Source organism: Corvus cornix, chromosome 4A (genome assembly GCF_000738735.6).
Source record: "Corvus cornix cornix isolate S_Up_H32 chromosome 4A, ASM73873v5, whole genome shotgun sequence".
NCBI lineage: Eukaryota > Metazoa > Chordata > Aves > Passeriformes > Corvidae > Corvus > Corvus cornix.
In genome coordinates this window covers 19,469,350-19,485,368 of record NC_047058.1, presented here as the reverse complement: position 1 = coordinate 19,485,368, position 16,019 = coordinate 19,469,350, and the positions used below count along the sequence as shown (strand labels likewise).

Below are 16,019 nucleotides of genomic sequence, written 5' to 3'. Positions count from 1 at the left end.
GGGGATGTTTTCCTCTTCTGCCAGGACAGACATGGGATTTGGGAGGAAGAGAAACACCAGGACACGCTGTGTCAGGCTAAGGAGGTGTAAAGGGGAAGGATGTGAGAGGATTCAGCCCAAGATATGGAAAAGGAGGAGGAGGACAAGGGTTTGGGGTCGGAACCAGCTGCAGTAGCACCCACTGCTCACACCCACCCCACACACACCAACCCAGACTCGTGGTCCCTGCCCTGGGACCGGTTCACAGCTGGGCATTGTCCCTGCCTCTGTTTGCTGCAAGGTCAGGACACATCAGACCATGGAAACCCTCCTGGTGCTGTCTCAGGATCCATCAAACCATGGAAACCCTCCTGGTGCTGTCTCAGGATCCATCAAACCATGGAAACCCTCCTGGTGCTGTCTCAGGATCCATCAAACCATGGAAACCTTCCTGGTGCTGTCTCAGGATCCATCAAACCATGGAAACCCTCCTGGTGCTGTCTGAGGAGCCATCAAACCATGGAAACCCTCCTGGTGCTGTCTGAGGAGCCATCAAACCATGGAAACCCTCCTGGTGCTGTCTGAGGAGGAGCAGCACTGGAATGCCGAGGACTGCACGGAGCCTCGAAAAACGAGGCTGGGCAGGGGAACCCCCAGGGGGGTTTTCTGCTCAAACCTGCCCTGGTTTGGCCCCGGGATAACCCCACCCATGGGTGCTGTCACGGTACGGACCCGTTGCTCCCCACGCACCACAGAACGCTGCTGGCGCCACAGGATAACGTGGGATTGTGCAGGAGGCAGGGAGCGGATGGAAAATCGCTCTGTCCCAGGTGGGATTAGCAGCTCTCTGCACACCCAGGGCACCAGCAGCACAGCCACCCAGGGCACAGGAAAACACGGGGTGGAGATGTGCCCGTGCTGAGGAGGCACCTGGACACCGGCGGTGCTGCCAGAGCTGCATCTTCCGGAGGGATGGGGCAGCCCGGGATGATCCTTCCCTTGCTCAAATCCCCCGCGCAGCGAGGGCGAAGTCAAAGCCACACCCTCCCTCATCCTGCCCCCTCCACCTTCTCTCCTTTCCCTGCTTGCCCCCGACATTCCTCACGCTGGGGGTTGCAGGAACGCTGTGTGAGGTCCTCCCTCCGTCCTGGCTCTTGTCCCCCGGTGACCTCTGAGCCCCACGGGACAGGCTCTGGGCACCACTTCCTTCACTCCCTGCTGTCCTCACAGCGACTTCCCTTCACCCCCTTCCAGGAGAGGTCATTCCCATCTGCATCCCATTGCCACGGGGCTCGTAGGCTTTGCAGGAATCACTCTGTCCATGCGACAGTGCTGCGCCCCCGGGAGCGATATTAACGGGATATTCCAGGGCACGGACATTCCCTCCCCAGGAGGCTGGAGCAAGGGACACATCTACGAACCCCAACCCCTTCCATTTTCACTCATCTCCAGTGGCATTTTGCCATTAGTTTTCCATCCCACCTTGTTAGTGACAGCAAACGTTTACAGAGCTCTGAGGAAACGCTGCCTCTCCGCAGACAAACACGGAAAGAGAACAAAACTCGTTTTGGATAAGCACACAGCCAGGGGAGCAGTGCACAGCCACAGCACACAGCTGGATTTCACATCACAACGCTGCCTCTCCTCTGGTGCAAACCAGCATGGAATTGCCAGGGATACATTGCTATGACAAAGTTCTGCATGGGGGTTATTAAAACCCCCAATTTTAAATGAAACTGTGGCCCACCAGGCTGTTATTCTGCCCAAAATAATAAATATCCCCAGGCTGGACAAAGCAAAGAGCCGTGGCATTCCCCCAGAATCCAAACATTGCTTTGGGAACGAAGGCTCCCGGTGTTCCCTGGCAGCTCCAGGGTGCACTCCCAGTTCAGTGACCCGGCAGCGCTGGAGATGGAGAAGAAGGAGAGCTGGAAAAGACTCAGCCAAACACCCAAACACTGAAGGTATTCAAGAAAAGCATCCAACAAAACCACCACTGCCTCACTTCTGCCTCTGCAGCTGGGATTTACCTGCTTTGGTGACACTTCGGCTCAATGGGAGGATGCTCTTGTCCCTCTCATTTCCTGGTAAATCCCACTTTTATAGTCCTCCTCGGGAGGAGGAGCCTGGTGCCAGTTGCTTCACCCATTGGCACCTGCGGCATTTTGGAGACAGGAGTTTCCTTGAACCTTGTCAGTGATTGTCCGAAATCCTTTTTTATTTCCTGAAAGCGGGTGGGGGGGGGTTTCCCTTCTGCCCAGCAGGGACAAACCACCCCTCCTCACGATTCCCCCCACCCTCTGGCTCCCCAGGGGCTGATGTCATCCCCCTGGAAATTCAGTTGCACAAAAACAGAAAGCAAATTGCCTTTTGGACGCAGATATAAACCCTGCCACGAGCACCTTCAGCCACACACCTCTGCCATCCCTCGCGCCGAGCACACCGAGCCGGGAAAGGCACTGGGAAAAGCAGCCACCAGCATGGTCTACTCCACCTTCCAGGTAAAACTCTTCCACGCAATCCCTCCCCATCCCTGAGCTTGCCTTTCGCACTTTAAGGAGGAAATGTCGCTTTCCGGGCAGTTCCTCCGCTGGTCCAGCCGAGCGTGGCATTAAACGGGAACCTGCCCCAAAATTAACAAACTCCAATGGTTTTCACAGTCACTTGATTCAGCTGCTGACCTTTTCGTGCCATCCTGCTCCTTTCACGTGTCCCCAACATCCTCTGGACCGTGCCATGCGGGGTTGTTGTTGTTGCTGGGATGTGCTCCCTGGGGTTTGCTCCTCGTGCCCACTCCGAGCTGGTCCCGCTCGCTGCAGGATCTCGTGGCAGGGCTGCAAAGGCTCTGCTGCCCCTTCCACTGTGTGGCTTTATTTCCCTGGATGTTCTTGGCATCCCTGCTGGACTCAGCTCTGGAAAATATTTTTTCCCCTCCTTTAAGTCGTTACTTTTACACGCTCGTTTGATCTGTGAGTGCCTCACAGTGAGAGGCACAACCAGGAAAACTGCTCCGAGAAACTTTCCAGCAGCTCCAGCGACAAATTCCCTCTCTGTGTCTCTCCCCTAGAAATCCCAGAAGTTCTTGGCAAGCTCTCGGCAAGTCCACAAAACTGCTGCCCATGGTTTGTATCTCTCAGCATTCCCCATCCTTTCCTAGCGGGCATCCCTAAATAATCCTGGCGTTGCTGGAAAAGAAGGTGCCGGGAGAAATCCTCAAATCCTTGGAAGGCAAAGCTTCCAAATGTTTGGGGGTCCTGTGGTACTTTGTGCCCTCGGGGATAAAGGACAGGAGAAAAGCAGCAAAGAGTAAAAATGTGGATTGTTAGTCCTGAGCTAAACCAGAACTTGAACAGGTTTAGAACCAGACTTTCCAAATTCTTTGACCACAAACGTAGGGTGTTGAAAGGGTGGCTCAGATCCTTAACTGCTCCACTTGTCACTGCTTCCTAACTACACCTGATCCTGCTCTGGGCATTGCCTGCGGTGATTCACGGTTCTCCTCCCGTGGCTCCAGCGCTGCCCAGCTTCGGATGAATTAACCACAGCTTGGCTGTGTAGGCTCTTGGTCTATTTTGTCTCTTAACTTGGTCTGAATTTGTCTATTAACTGATCTTAAAATGTGCTCTCAGTCTATTATGTTTATTAACTTCTTTCTAAATGTGTTCATGGTTTATTTTAAGTTCATTGTAAGTTTATTTTAAGTTTATTAACTTATTTTAAAAATGACTCGGTTTACTGTAAGTTTAAGCTTATTAACTTATTTAAAAAGATATCCTTAGTCTATTATATCCATTAATTTATTTTAAAATGAGTTATTAATACAATGAATTCGAGGAATGTTGCTTAATGAGACCTGAGGACAAGAGAAATAACAATAATCTGCAGGGATTTATTTGGTCTTTATTTGGATCAAATTTAATATTTTAATGAAGTCCTGCCCTACCAGGAGGAAAACCCCGGAGTCATGGAATGCTTTTAGCTGAAGGGTTAAAAAACCCCGCTGCCTCCTGAGGTGACAAAGAGCATTTGATGCCGGGACGGAACCGGTCCAGCTTTTCCGGGTGCTGGGTGATTGGAGCAGATTTTCCTGCAGCCTCTCCAAGCCCTGACATCACCGCTCCCGCTCCGGGACGGCGGCGGGGGCACCCGGGGATGCTCGCAGAGCCCCGGGCTGGGGTCGCAGCGGGTCCCGGAGTGCCGAGTGCCGGGATTCCCATAGGAATGCGTTCCCCGGCAGCGGGAATGCTCTCCCGGTGAGTCAGGCGCTGATGGCATTCCCAGCTGTGTTTACAGGAGGCTCAGCCTGGGCTCGAGGTGAGCCCGAGCATGAGCCAGCGCTCCGTGAGTCACTGCCGTGACATTTCGGGATGAATCCAACCTAGGGAAATTAGGGAATGGTCATTTCATTAATTGCCATGTTTGTTGTTCCTAAAACAAAGCCTCTTGTGTACCTGCCGGTCTGGATGAGCTTTCCTCTTGGAGCAAAGTATTCTTCTTTTTTTTTTTTTCACCTGTGATTCATTTAATTTGGACATTAATTCATCTTTTATCTGCATCTGTGTGTGCGTCCCCACACCCGTCCATAAGTAAATGTATGGATTTGCCACCCTGCAAATGTTGGCTACACAGAATTTTATTTTTCCTGCTCTGCCGTGCACTCTCAAATTAACAGTATCATTATAACGGGCCATAACAATTTTAATTCTATGAATTATAAATATAACTCTATTAATTATATTCTTTAGTCTAATTCTAGAATTATACATAATTTTATAAATTATAAATTAATATATGAATCATAGAAAAAATTATATCTATAAACCCATATGTATAATAATGATCTATATATCATCTGAACAAGGCAAGTTCTCACTGAAATGAAAACATGCAATGGACACAAACTGGGTATTTTCCATAGAATTTTAATTTATTGTTAAGGATTAGCAACCTTTGGAGTACACAGGGCTTAAGAGCTTTGGTGGCTGAGTCAAGACACTTCAGTGCCTTGTAGGATGAAACATCTGGATAAATCCAGGCTTTGGGTCTAGTCCTGCATTCCAAAAAACTATGGAAGCTTTGAATTTATGTGGTGCATTCCTGCTCTGCCTTTCCTCTGGCTAAAGGGACATCATTGGCATTGACACCTCCCAAAAAACGGCTGTTGGAAACCCAAGGTGGCGGGATGGGGCTGAGCTCTGGAGCTGCTTCGCCTGAACCTTCTGGAAGCCACCCCAGGAGGTGCCCAGAGAATATGGAATTTTATATATAGGACACACGGAAATCAGAGGTTATCCCAGGTTGGAAGGGAGCCACGGGGATGACGAATTCCAGCTCCCCGCTCTTGCAGGACTCCTAAAACCGCCCCACCTGGCTCCGGCAGGTGCAGCTGCCCGCGGCTGCCAGCGCGGGGCTCACCGGTGTCCTTGTCCCTCCCTGTGTCCCGGCGCTGCAGTGGTGGCCCGGAGCGCTCCCGAGGACACGGTGACCAGCAGCTTCGCCTCATTCATCCACGCGGCCCGGCCCGAGCAGCTGTCCCAGACCGTGCGGCAGCGGAGCAAGAGGATGATCCTGGACAGCATCGGCGTGGGGCTGGTGGGCAGCACCACGCGCGTCTTCGACATCGCCCTGCGCTACTGCCGGGTACGGACAGCCCCGCCACCGCCACGGCCACCTCCGGGGCTGCGGGGGCTGCCACCGGCCCCGCTCCCTCCAGGGCCTCCCCCGACATTCCCTCCCTCCCTCCCTCCCGCAGGAGCTGTACTCCTCCGTGGCCGTCAGCTCTGTCTATGGAAAGCCGGGAGTGAAGCTCTCCCCGACGCTGGCAGCCTTCACCAACGGCGTGGCGGTAAGGCTGGATCTTCCCGGGGGATCTGTGCTCCTGGATTCCCGGGGGATCTGTGCTCCCGGATTCCCAGAGGAATCTGTGCTCCTGGTTTTTCCAGGGGAAACTGTGCTCCCGGCTCTCCCAGGGGAAGCTGTGTTCCTGGCTTTTCCAGGGGGATCTGTGCTCCCGGATTCCCAGGGGATCTGTGCTCCCGGCTCTCCCAGGGGAACCTGTGTTCCTGGTTTTTCCAGGGGGATCTGTGCTCCCGGATTCCCGGGGGAACCTGTGCCCGGTGGTGCCAGGAACTAGAATTCCAGGGAGCAGAGTGGTCACTGATGGGGGACAAAAGCCGGGAATCTCCTGGCTTTTAGAGGAGCCAGACCTCCCCGTGGGGACACTGAGGGGAGGCTCTGGCAGAATTTCCTCAGGAATATCAGCAAGGAGCCCTCATTCCCTCAGCATCCAGCCGCACCCGCCAGCACGTCCTTATCTCTGTTTCCTGGCAGACTCATTCCATGGATTTTGACGACACCTGGCACCCTGCCACTCACCCCTCCGGGGCCGTGCTGCCGGCTCTCCTGGCAGCCTCCCAGATGCTCCCTCCGAACACCAAGCCCACCGGCCTGGATTTCCTGCTGGCATTCAACGTGGGCCTGGAAGTGCAAGGGAGGCTCATGCACTTCTCCACTGAGGCTCACGACATTCCCAAAAGGTAAAGCTCCTGTTCTTCGCCGAGGAGGAAGAGGGTTGGCGAGTCTGGGTTTTCAAATGTTAGTTTAGGTTAAGCCCAGTTTAAGTCCAGTCTAATTTAGCTTTACCCCAGGATAAAGCCTTGCTGAGAACCCAGTGCCAGAGGTGATTGTGCCATGTGTTTATTTGGTGATTTCCAGGGATCTTGCCCCAAAAATAACCCTCAGGGAGTCTGTAGGGCCACTATCTGACCCAGCCAGGGCAGGATCCCGGAGCCAAGAAGAGTCTGGTGGTGGGCACGGCCCCATGGCCAACTGCTGCCACCAGCAGTGCCCTGGTGTGACCCAAGCGATGGAATCAACCAGGAACTGTTCCCTTGGGTGTATTTGAGGCCAAATTATTTGTCTGAGGCATTGAAAGTTTGGCTGTGTGGACACGAGCCATGGCACCTCCTGAGGAAAGTTCAAATTGCCTTCTGGAGATGCTGAGCTCACCCTGGTGTGTCTGAGGAGGTTTCAAGTAGAAACCCAGTTTTTAGAGTTAATTTACATTAATTTACTCTAAATTTAGAGTTAAACTAAATTCTTATTTTAGAGTTAATTTATTAGTTAAAATTTATGGTTTAATTTTGAGTCAGGTGAATCCCACCCACTCCAGAGCCATGAGGGAGTTCCACTGGCTGACGGGCCCCTCATTTCCCATTCGTTTTACCGTGGGAGGGGTGCTTTGGTGCGAGGCAGCCAGGGCTGCCCATTCCTGCCATCGCCCTGCAGGTTCCACCCTCCCTCGGTGGTGGGCACCCTGGGCAGTGCCGCAGCCACGGCCAAGCTGCTGTCCCTCAGCTCTGCCCAGTGCTGCCACGCCCTGGGCATCGCCGCGTCCCTCGCCGGGGCGCCCATGGCCAACGCTGCCACCCAGGCCAAGCCGCTGCACGTCGGGAATGCCACCCGCCTGGGCCTGGAAGCGGCTCTGCTGGCGGCCCGAGGGATGGAGGCCAACCCCTTGATCCTGGATGATATCCCCGGCTGCTCTGGCTTCAGCGCCTTCTACAGCGTCTACCAACCCAAACCACTGTCCACACCCGGCCAGCAGCACCAGTTCCTCCTGGAAAAGCAGGATATTGCCTTCAAGCGCTTCCCAGCTCACCTGGGGATGCACTGGGTGGTGGATGCTGCCTTGTCCGTCCGGAACCTCTTCATCAACTACGCGGGCTCCTTCTCTCCCTCTCTGATCCGCACCATTATGCTGAAGATCCCGGTGTCCAAGTACATCAACCGGCCTTTCCCCAGCTCGGAGCACCAGGCAAGGCACTCCTTCCAGTTCAACGCCTGCGCGGCCCTGCTGGATGGAGAGGTGGGCCTGGGCTCCTTCTCTGAGAGCAGCATCCATCGGCAGGAGCTCAGGGAGCTGCTGGACAAGGTGGTGGTGGAGCACCCCGAAGACAACGTGGCCAACTTTGACAAGATGTACGGAGAGGTGGCCCTGCTCCTGCACAGCGGGGACGTCCTGACGGGCAAATGTGACACTTTCTATGGGCACTGGAGGAAGCCCCTGAGCAAAGAGTCGCTCCTGAAGAAGTTTCGATCCAACGCCTCCCACGTGCTTCCAGAAGAGAAAATAGAAGCCATCATCACTCTGGTGGACAACCTGGAGACCCTGTCAGACAGCTCCCAGCTGGCCTGCAGCCTGTGAGGGGACAGCACGGGGAGCTTGGTGCGGGGCTTGTCCTGGTGAAGCTGCGATTCCTTTCTTCATTGGTGCTTTCCTATTGATTCCCAAGGACAGGGAAGTTCCCACCCCTTCTAGTAGATAATTCCAAAGGAACCCACGAGGCAGGAGGTGTGTCTGGGTTAGCACACAGAGTAAACTTCAACTCCTGGTTGGTGCTGGCTGAGGAGCTGAAAGGCCACCACAAATATAAAAGAATTCCCATGGAAATCTCTGAGGATCCTGGGGCATCATCCCGTTCTCCAGAGGGAACAGTGCCTGTGCATTTCTTCCAGCTGGATTCCAAGCTTTTTGTGGGCAGAATGCCTGACCGCCGAGTCTGGGAAGAGGAGGAAGTTCAGCTGCAGAGCCTGTGCTGTTCTTAGTGCTTCTCTGGGCACTTTTGGGCTCGTGGTCAGGCAGTCCCACTGGCCACAGAAAAATCCATCATGGCTGCAAACAGCCCTGCCTGCAGAACTCTCCGGCAGAGAGGGATTGTTTTCCTTTTCCAGTAAAAGCCTCCCATTTCCCCAGCCCTTGGGAAGTGTTTGCCACTCTTCTGTGTACAAAGGATGGTTTGAGGACCCTTGAGACCTGCGTGTCTTTTCTGAAGGAAAGGCGGTCGGGAGGTCAGGAATCCTACACCAGCCCTACACACCAAGAGGTGATCCCTGCCCATCCCAAGGCTGGGCCACACCATCCCTCCTAGCTTTCCCAGCTTTCCCAGGCACCTGCTCAGAGCTGGCTTCCCAGGTGGCCCGATGGGCATCTCTGGGAGGTGGCTTGGGCACACACACTGTGAATCCCATTGGGAAATTCCTGTTTCCCTCCTGTGAGACGAAGGGAAGCTCATTGAGACTCAGCTCTAACTCATCTTTGCAGCTGGGATGAAACCTGTGCTCCTGAGCAGCCATTCCCCGGAAGGCTCCTTCCCCTGCATCCTTCCTGCGCAGGGGGATGGAGAACTCAACATTCCTCCACAGGAAACACTGGGATTGCTGATCCGAAGCTCTCCTTTCCAGTATGATCATGATAAAAGTCTGGAATCTGCTGCGGGAATTAGGGTTCAAGAGGGATGAGATGGGATTAGACAAGAAGGAAGTTCCTTTTCTCTTGCTGGTTGTGGTTTGTGCAGGGAACGAACCATCCAGAAGAAAACTGTATTGCCACCTGTTAATCCACTTTGTCCCACTGTCCAATATTCACAATGAATCTTGCTGAATAAAGAACGGAATTAAATTCATAAAGATTTAATGCTGCATTATGTAAACCATCAGTTTTAATTGGAATACTCAAAATACAGAGGCTTTTCCAATAGACAGGGAGCCCAGCAGAGGTTGGGACAGGGACAGCTGGAATGCTGGCATGTGGCCAGTGGTTTCTCCAGGGAAAAACATTGAGCCTCACAGGTTGCTTCTCCTGGCGATAACAATAACCATCAGGCAGCAAAGCCTGCTGTGCTCCAGCACCATCACTCCAAGAGAAGCTCCTCCATCAGCAACACATTCCAAATACTTGCTAAGTTTCCATGACAAATTTCGAGTTTCCCGTGGTTCGGGTCAGGTGTGAGATCCCCAAATGTGTCACTCCATGTTTCACACTCCAGTGAATGGGAAAGCCATGGAACCGGTGCCCTCCAGGCCAGCCAGCAGCTCAGCACTCAGAGGGATCAGTGTGTGGGACAGAACCGAGGTGGGCTCCAGTGGAGGGAGCAAAACCCTGTCCCATGGGCACTGACCCCCTCCCATGGGCACTGACCCTCTCCCGTAGGGATTGACTCCTCCCATGGGCACTGACCCTCTCCCATGGGCACTGACCCTCTCCCGTAGGGACTGACTCCTCCCATGGGCACTGACCCCCTCCCATGGGCACTGACCCTCTCCCGTAGGGATTGACTCCTCCCATGGGCACTGACCCCCTCCCATGGGCACTGACCCTCTCCCGTAGGGATTGACTCCTCCCATGGGCACTGACCCTCTCCCATGGGCACTGACCCTCTCCCGTGGGCACTGACCCTCTCCTGTGGGGATTGACTCCTCCCATGGGCACCGACCCTCTCCCGTGGGGATTGACCCTCTCCTGTAGGGATTGACTCCTCCCATGGGCACTGACCCTCTCCCATGGGCACTGACCCCCTCCCATGGTCGCTGACCCTCTCCCGTAGGGATTGACTCCTCCCATGGGCACCGACCCTCTCCTGTGGGGATTGACCCTCTCCCGTGGGGATTGACCCTCTCCCGTAGGGATTGACTCCTCCCATGAGCACCAACCCTCTCCCGTGGGCACTGACCCTCTCCCGTAGGGATTGACCCTCTCCCATGGGCGCCGACCCTCTCCTGAGGGGATCGACCTTCTCCTGTGGGCTTTGACCCCCTCCCATGGGCATTGACCCTCTTCCATGGGCACTGACTCTCTCCCATAAAGATTGACCCCCTCCCATGGGCACTGACCCTCTCCTGTAGGGATTGACCCTCTCCTGTAGGGATTGACCCTCTCCCATGGGCACTGACCCTCTCCTGTAGGGATTGACCCTCTCCCATGGGCACTGACCCTCTCCCATGGGCACTGACCCTCTCCTGTAGGGATTGACCCTCTCCTGTAGGGATTGACCCTCTCCCATGGGCACTGACCCTCTCCTGTAGGGATTGACCCTCTCCCATAGGGATTGACTCCTCCCATGAGCACCAACCCTCTCCCGTGGGCACTGACCCTCTCCCGTAGGGATTGACCCTCTCCCATGGGCGCCGACCCTCTCCTGAGGGGATCGACCTTCTCCTGTGGGCTTTGACCCCCTCCCATGGGCATTGACCCTCTTCCATGGGCACTGACCCTCTCCCGTAGAGATTGACCCCCTCCCATGGGCACTGACTCTCTCCCATAGAGATTGACCCCCTCCCATGGGCACTGACCCTCTCCTGTAGGGATTGACCCTCTCCTGTAGGGATTGACCCTCTCCCATGGGCACTGACCCTCTCCTGTAGGGATTGACCCTCTCCTGTAGGGATTGACCCTCTCCCATGGGCACTGACCCTCTCCTGTAGGGATTGACCCTCTCCCATGGGCACTGACCCTCTCCTGTAGGGATTGACCCTCTCCTGTAGGGATTGACCCTCTCCCATGGGCACTGACCCTCTCCCATGGGCACTGACCCTCTCCTGTAGGGATTGACCCTCTCCTGTAGGGATTGACCCTCTCCCATGGGCACTGACCCTCTCCCATGGGCACTGACCCTCTCCGATGGGCACTGACCCTCTCCTGTAGGGATTGACCCTCTCCCATGTTCTTTTACCCTTTCCCATGGGCACTGACCCTCTCCCGTGGGCACTGACACTCTCCCATGGGCACTGACCCTCTCCTGTAGGGATTGACCCTCTCCCATGGGCACTGACCCTCTCCTGTAGGGATTGACCCTCTCCCATGTTCTTTGACCCTCTCCCGTGGGCACTGACCCTCTCCCGTGGGCAGGACAGGGGTCCCGCGGCAGCCGGGCACGGCCGGGGCACATCAGCACCCTGGAGAGCAGCCGCCGGGTGCTCCGCGGGCGCCGGGGCTGAGGGGACTCCGTCCCTGCCCGGGATCCTTTCCCGGATCTGCATTCACAAGGTAAAGGTGAGGGGATGCCCGTGGTTTCCTCCCATGACATTCCTGTGTTTAGTTCCCACAAACGACTCAATGGAAAGCAGCTCATCCCCACTGATCGTCCAAAGCACTGAATGTTTTGTGACTTCGCCTTTTTTCGCACCATGAAGAGTTTTGGATTTCCCACGAAAATCCAGCAAGGGAAAAATGAGTACGAGTCAGAGATTGTGTCAATTTTATAGAGGATTTGGACTGCAGAGGTCGGAAGAGTCCTCCCTCCTTTCCAGCGCTGTTCCGGTGAGGATATCGGTGCTACCTCAGTGTGGCCAGCCTGGGAACTGCTCTGCTTGAGAATCGCCAGGTCCCTCATTGTTTTATACTTTTAAAGTAACTTGGAAATGGCTTTTTAAATTACTAAAGAAAGAAGAAAACTTAGGACAGTGCCACAAGTACCCAGGTGCCATCAGAGTCAGACTCCCCTGTGTCAGACCATCCTCAATCCCTGCACGAATCCAGGTGAACTCCTGGACTTCTGACCTCTGCCCTCCATGTAGGCACCTCATCCCTGCTTTTTCCAACCCTCACAATTATTGATACAGAGATGAGGGTGAGGATTGGATCTTCAGCTCCAGGAGTTTTTGAGTGTCACACCGAGGCCAAATTCCCAAATCCCAGGTGAGAAGTGTGTTTGGACAGTCACAGCTGGATTTAAACCTCTGCCTTGGTGGGAGAGCCACCAGCACCAGGCAGCTTGAGACAAGGAGCAGGAGGATGAGAGGAAGGAGACAGAAATTTCCAGCTGTGGAAAAGTGACTCTGAAGAGGAGGGGAGTGACAGGTGGACAGTGTAGGAATGAGGACTTCAACTGCAGCAGAAGGGGTAGCAGGAATTAGGAAAAATGTCCCAACAATTGCAGCGCAGCAGCAGCAGGACAGATCTTCCCTGAAGGCCATGGAGTCTCTGTGGCAGGGATGTATAAAAGCAGGATTCACATCCAGAGCAGAGCAGGCTGCCTTGAGAGAGCTCCCGATGTTCCTGCAGCCCTACTTTGTGGCTGGGATTTGAGGCTTGTCCCAGGTTTACACAATTAAAGCTTGGATCTGTAAATGGGCCAGCCAGACCTGGCCTCTGCGTCCTGGGACGCAGGCAGAGCATGGGCTGTGGTCAGGGCTCCCCTTCGGTGTCCACAGCCCCAGCTGTGCAGTACCTGGAAACCTCCACCAGGTTCTCGTCGGGGTCTCGGAAGTAGATGGAGGTTATTGGACCCACAGCACCAGTTCTGGCCACGGGACCTTCTTCAATGGGCACCCCACAGGCCTGGAGGACACAGGAGAGCAGGGGTTTGATGGTCGTCTCATCGCCGCGCCCTCCTCCCCCAGCCTTGGAAACATGAACTGCTGGATGAGACAACCCCGGCATTCCCCAGGAAAGCGTCATTTAGAGGATTCGTGGCCCTTGGGATGCCACCGCCCTGGGGACACCCTGGGCCTGCCTCACCTCCAGATGCTCCAGCAGCTTCTCCAGGGGCGCTGCTGTGATCAGGCAAAAATCCGCAGAGCCGGGCACTGGGCGCCGAGCCTTGGGCTCAAACTCCTGCCCAGCCTCGTGCAGGTTGAACTTCTGCTGGCCGAAACGCAAAGCTTTGCGGTTCCCCTGTTCCCAAAGGAAAAGGCCGAAGTAAAGGAGACTTCCTGGGCTGGAAACCTTCAGCACCCACTCCCCGAGCACTGCTGGAAACCCCGGGGAACCGATGGAGTCCCGCTAACTCAGGGCTTTGCTGGGGCAACCCAAAAACAGATCACTGCAAGGCACTCATTGAGATGTGGAGTGACCCAAGAAACTCCACATTCCAAGAAAACCCACAGCCACATGCAGGGTTTCCAAGGGTTTTCAGGAGTGGGGACTCTCCATCCAGCCACACAACCAAAGGGCAGGCTGGCACTGCAGTGGGGACAAGGCTGAGGAGGTGGGAAGAGGGGCAGGAGGGAAGTTGTGGTGGCTCTTTGCAGGATCTCAAGGAGGTTTCTGCAGGCTCATGTGGCAGCCGAGCCCCCAGGGAAACGCTGAGCAGTGACCACCCAAAGATCAGAGCTGAGTTTGATTTTAAGAGAATTGGTGGAGCAGCAGAGAGGGAAGATCTTAGAAGCTAAAAAGGTGCTGTGTGTTCATCAGGAAAAAGGGCAGGAGGTGAGTTGGAATATTAAATATTAAATATTAATATTAAATATTTAATATTAATATAAACATTAAATATTAAACATAAAATATTAAATATTCACCAACCTTTCCTCCCTTCGCCAATGGGAATATCAAAGCAAGAGCCTGTTAGATGTCTTTAGAGGATGTGTGGGTTTGAGGGTTCTTCTCCTTCAGCCCTAGGAATTGTTTTTTCAGAGAATCTTTGGGGTTTTTTTGTCACTTTGACTCCTTTCAGTGTGCTTTGGACTTACCTCTGACTCAGCCTGACTGTCCTAAAATTCAGAGCTTGATAGGCTGTGGCTTCTGCTGGTCCTACCATCTCCACCCCAGTCCCAGAAACCCATCAGAGATCCACAGGCCCAGAACCACAGTTCCAGCTCTTCTAGACCCAAACCAAGCCTGTGCCCCACATTACCTTGAAAGTCACCACCTCCATGCCCAGGACTTTGGAATAAAAGGCCACAGTGTCCTCAATGCTCTTCACAGTCAGCACGAGGTGGTCCAGGCGCTGGATGAAACACGAAGGTGGGCTCGTGCCCTCCCCCTTCCAGGACATGCTCTCAGGGCTGGGAACTGGCATGGAAAACCAGAGAACGTGGAAGTTAGGAGCATCCAGCTCTGCAGGGAAATGGGAAATGGTCCAGGGAGCTGAGAGCTGAGTGGGGATGGCCCAGGTTTTCCTTTGTCCTGCAGGTGGCACAAGTACAGAAGCAATAAATCCGCCTCCCTGCACGAGCCTCAGGCTCTGGTCTGCCTCTGGTGGCACCTGAGCCTGTCAGAGCCCCCGGCTGGGGCCAGGTGTGGGGGACAGTCTGGGTGACCTCGCTGAGGGCTGGCGGCACCAAGATGCCAGGCTCCCAACACACAAACCCCGTGCGCACCAAGGACGGGACCACGCGTGTGACCCTTCCTCCAGCCCCCTGCCGGGTCCTCCCACGTGTGGACACTGATCCAGGGGGAGCCAAGCCAGAGAGTGGAGCCCATCTGGGGCCTGGCAGAGCAGCAGGAAACATCGGGGGACATTTCTTGGCATTTGTCTCTAAGCTGCCAGATGTCACCACCAGGCAGAGGGTGAGGCCGGGGGCTCGGGGTGATGCAGCACCAGGGTGTGGGGACTCACCAGCCTGGGCTCACAGAGGTTCCTGGTGGTTTAAGGTTGGGTTCAGATCCCCTGGCACTGCCCTTGGCTTTTCGGGACATGGGTTAGGGAGGTGTTGGCAGCGCTGGGGGAATGGTTGGACTCAGTGATCTCAGAGGGCTTTTCCAGCCTAAATGATTCCATGATCCTGCGTGGGAAGTGGTTGGTGAGGAGAGATCGCACAGCCCTGCTGACACAGCAGCAGGGTCAGTGTAAAGCCAGGTGCAGTTTCACCGGGATCTCTGCTCGCTGCAGCCAGAGGAGCCTGTTTGGAGCAAGATCCCATTATCCCATTCCGTGGCATGGCCTGGACTGTGCCGGTGACCACACCAGTTATGGGGGAGCCATCAACAGACCTGGAGGAATCCCTGCCCCTCCTCTCTGGTGTTTGGTGTTCAACAACCTCGGAGCAACCTGGTTCCCTCCCACTGCAAATCCCTTCACCCCGGGCGTCCTCCCAAACTGCAGCACCTTCGTATCCCAGCCCACAGCTCCCACCTCCTGCCCTCCCCTCCCAGGTGAGCCCCTGAGCCAAAAACTGAAAGGAAACGGGGCTGCAAAATTCCTGTTACCTCCAGAGGGATGAAGAGCTGGGAAGGCAGCACTGGATGGTTCCCTGTGACCGTCCTCTTCCTGCTGGGAGCAGCCACGTCACGGGCAAAAGGGCGGGATTGAAAAGAATGGGATAACGAGATTGGAAACAGGAGCTCTAAACAGTGCTCCCTGCAGAGGTGGACCTTGACCCAAAGGCCAACTGCTTGAAAAATCCCAGAAAAATAATCTGGATTTTTCCCTTTGCAAGGGAAAGCTGGGATTATGTGCTGGTTTAAAGCTCACGCTGGAGAAACAAGGATATCCCTGGAGAAGAGGGGATGTCCAAGGAGCCACAGCAGCCTCCCACCT

General features: G+C 54.7%; 2 protein-coding genes across 3 annotated transcripts; one reads left to right on the top strand and one right to left on the bottom strand.

Annotated features, from left to right (window-relative positions):
* The first annotated feature begins 2,459 nt into the window (after nucleotides 1-2,459).
* On the top strand, nucleotides 2,460-8,185 carry LOC104691709 (cis-aconitate decarboxylase-like). The gene is made up of 6 exons (XM_039572260.1): nucleotides 2,460-2,480; nucleotides 3,047-3,101; nucleotides 5,327-5,619; nucleotides 5,732-5,824; nucleotides 6,310-6,515; nucleotides 7,267-8,185. Exons 1-6 carry the CDS (start codon nucleotides 2,460-2,462, stop codon nucleotides 8,183-8,185), a joined length of 1,587 nt encoding a protein of 528 aa, XP_039428194.1.
* A 3,806-nt stretch (nucleotides 8,186-11,991) lies between these two features.
* Nucleotides 11,992-16,010, bottom strand: GLOD5 (glyoxalase domain containing 5). Of its 2 annotated transcripts, XM_010403161.4 has the most exons (4): nucleotides 15,689-16,010; nucleotides 14,394-14,551; nucleotides 13,277-13,432; nucleotides 11,992-13,096 (listed from the first exon to the last, which is right to left on the bottom strand). In XM_010403161.4, the coding sequence occupies exons 2-4, from the start codon at nucleotides 14,532-14,534 to the stop codon at nucleotides 12,944-12,946; spliced, it is 450 nt and encodes a 149-aa protein (XP_010401463.1). In that variant the 5' UTR covers nucleotides 14,535-14,551; nucleotides 15,689-16,010; the 3' UTR covers nucleotides 11,992-12,943. The 2 variants fall into 2 exon arrangements, with proteins under 2 accessions (XP_010401463.1, XP_039428292.1); XM_039572358.1 differs by lacking the exon at nucleotides 15,689-16,010 and having other exon boundaries at nucleotides 14,394-14,558.
* Between the last annotated feature and the right edge of the window lie 9 nt (nucleotides 16,011-16,019).

Excerpts from the sequence above, each read along its gene's own strand:
- LOC104691709 (XM_039572260.1), top strand. The coding sequence starts at position 2,460 with ATGGTCTACTCCACCTTCCAG. Across the intron at positions 2,481-3,046 it reads TGGTCTACTCCACCTTCCAG|AAATCCCAGAAGTTCTTGGC; the intron begins GTAAAACTCTTC and ends TCTCTCCCCTAG. Across the intron at positions 3,102-5,326 it reads CCACAAAACTGCTGCCCATG|GACTCCTAAAACCGCCCCAC; the intron begins GTTTGTATCTCT and ends CCGCTCTTGCAG.
- GLOD5 (XM_039572358.1), bottom strand. The coding sequence starts at position 14,558 with ATGCCAGTTCCCAGCCCTGAGAGCATGTCCTGGAAGGGGGAGGGCACG. Across the intron at positions 13,433-14,393 it reads TGGAGGTGGTGACTTTCAAG|GGGAACCGCAAAGCTTTGCG; the intron begins GTAATGTGGGGC and ends CTTTGGGAACAG. Across the intron at positions 13,097-13,276 it reads AGCTGCTGGAGCATCTGGAG|GCCTGTGGGGTGCCCATTGA; the intron begins GTGAGGCAGGCC and ends TGTGTCCTCCAG.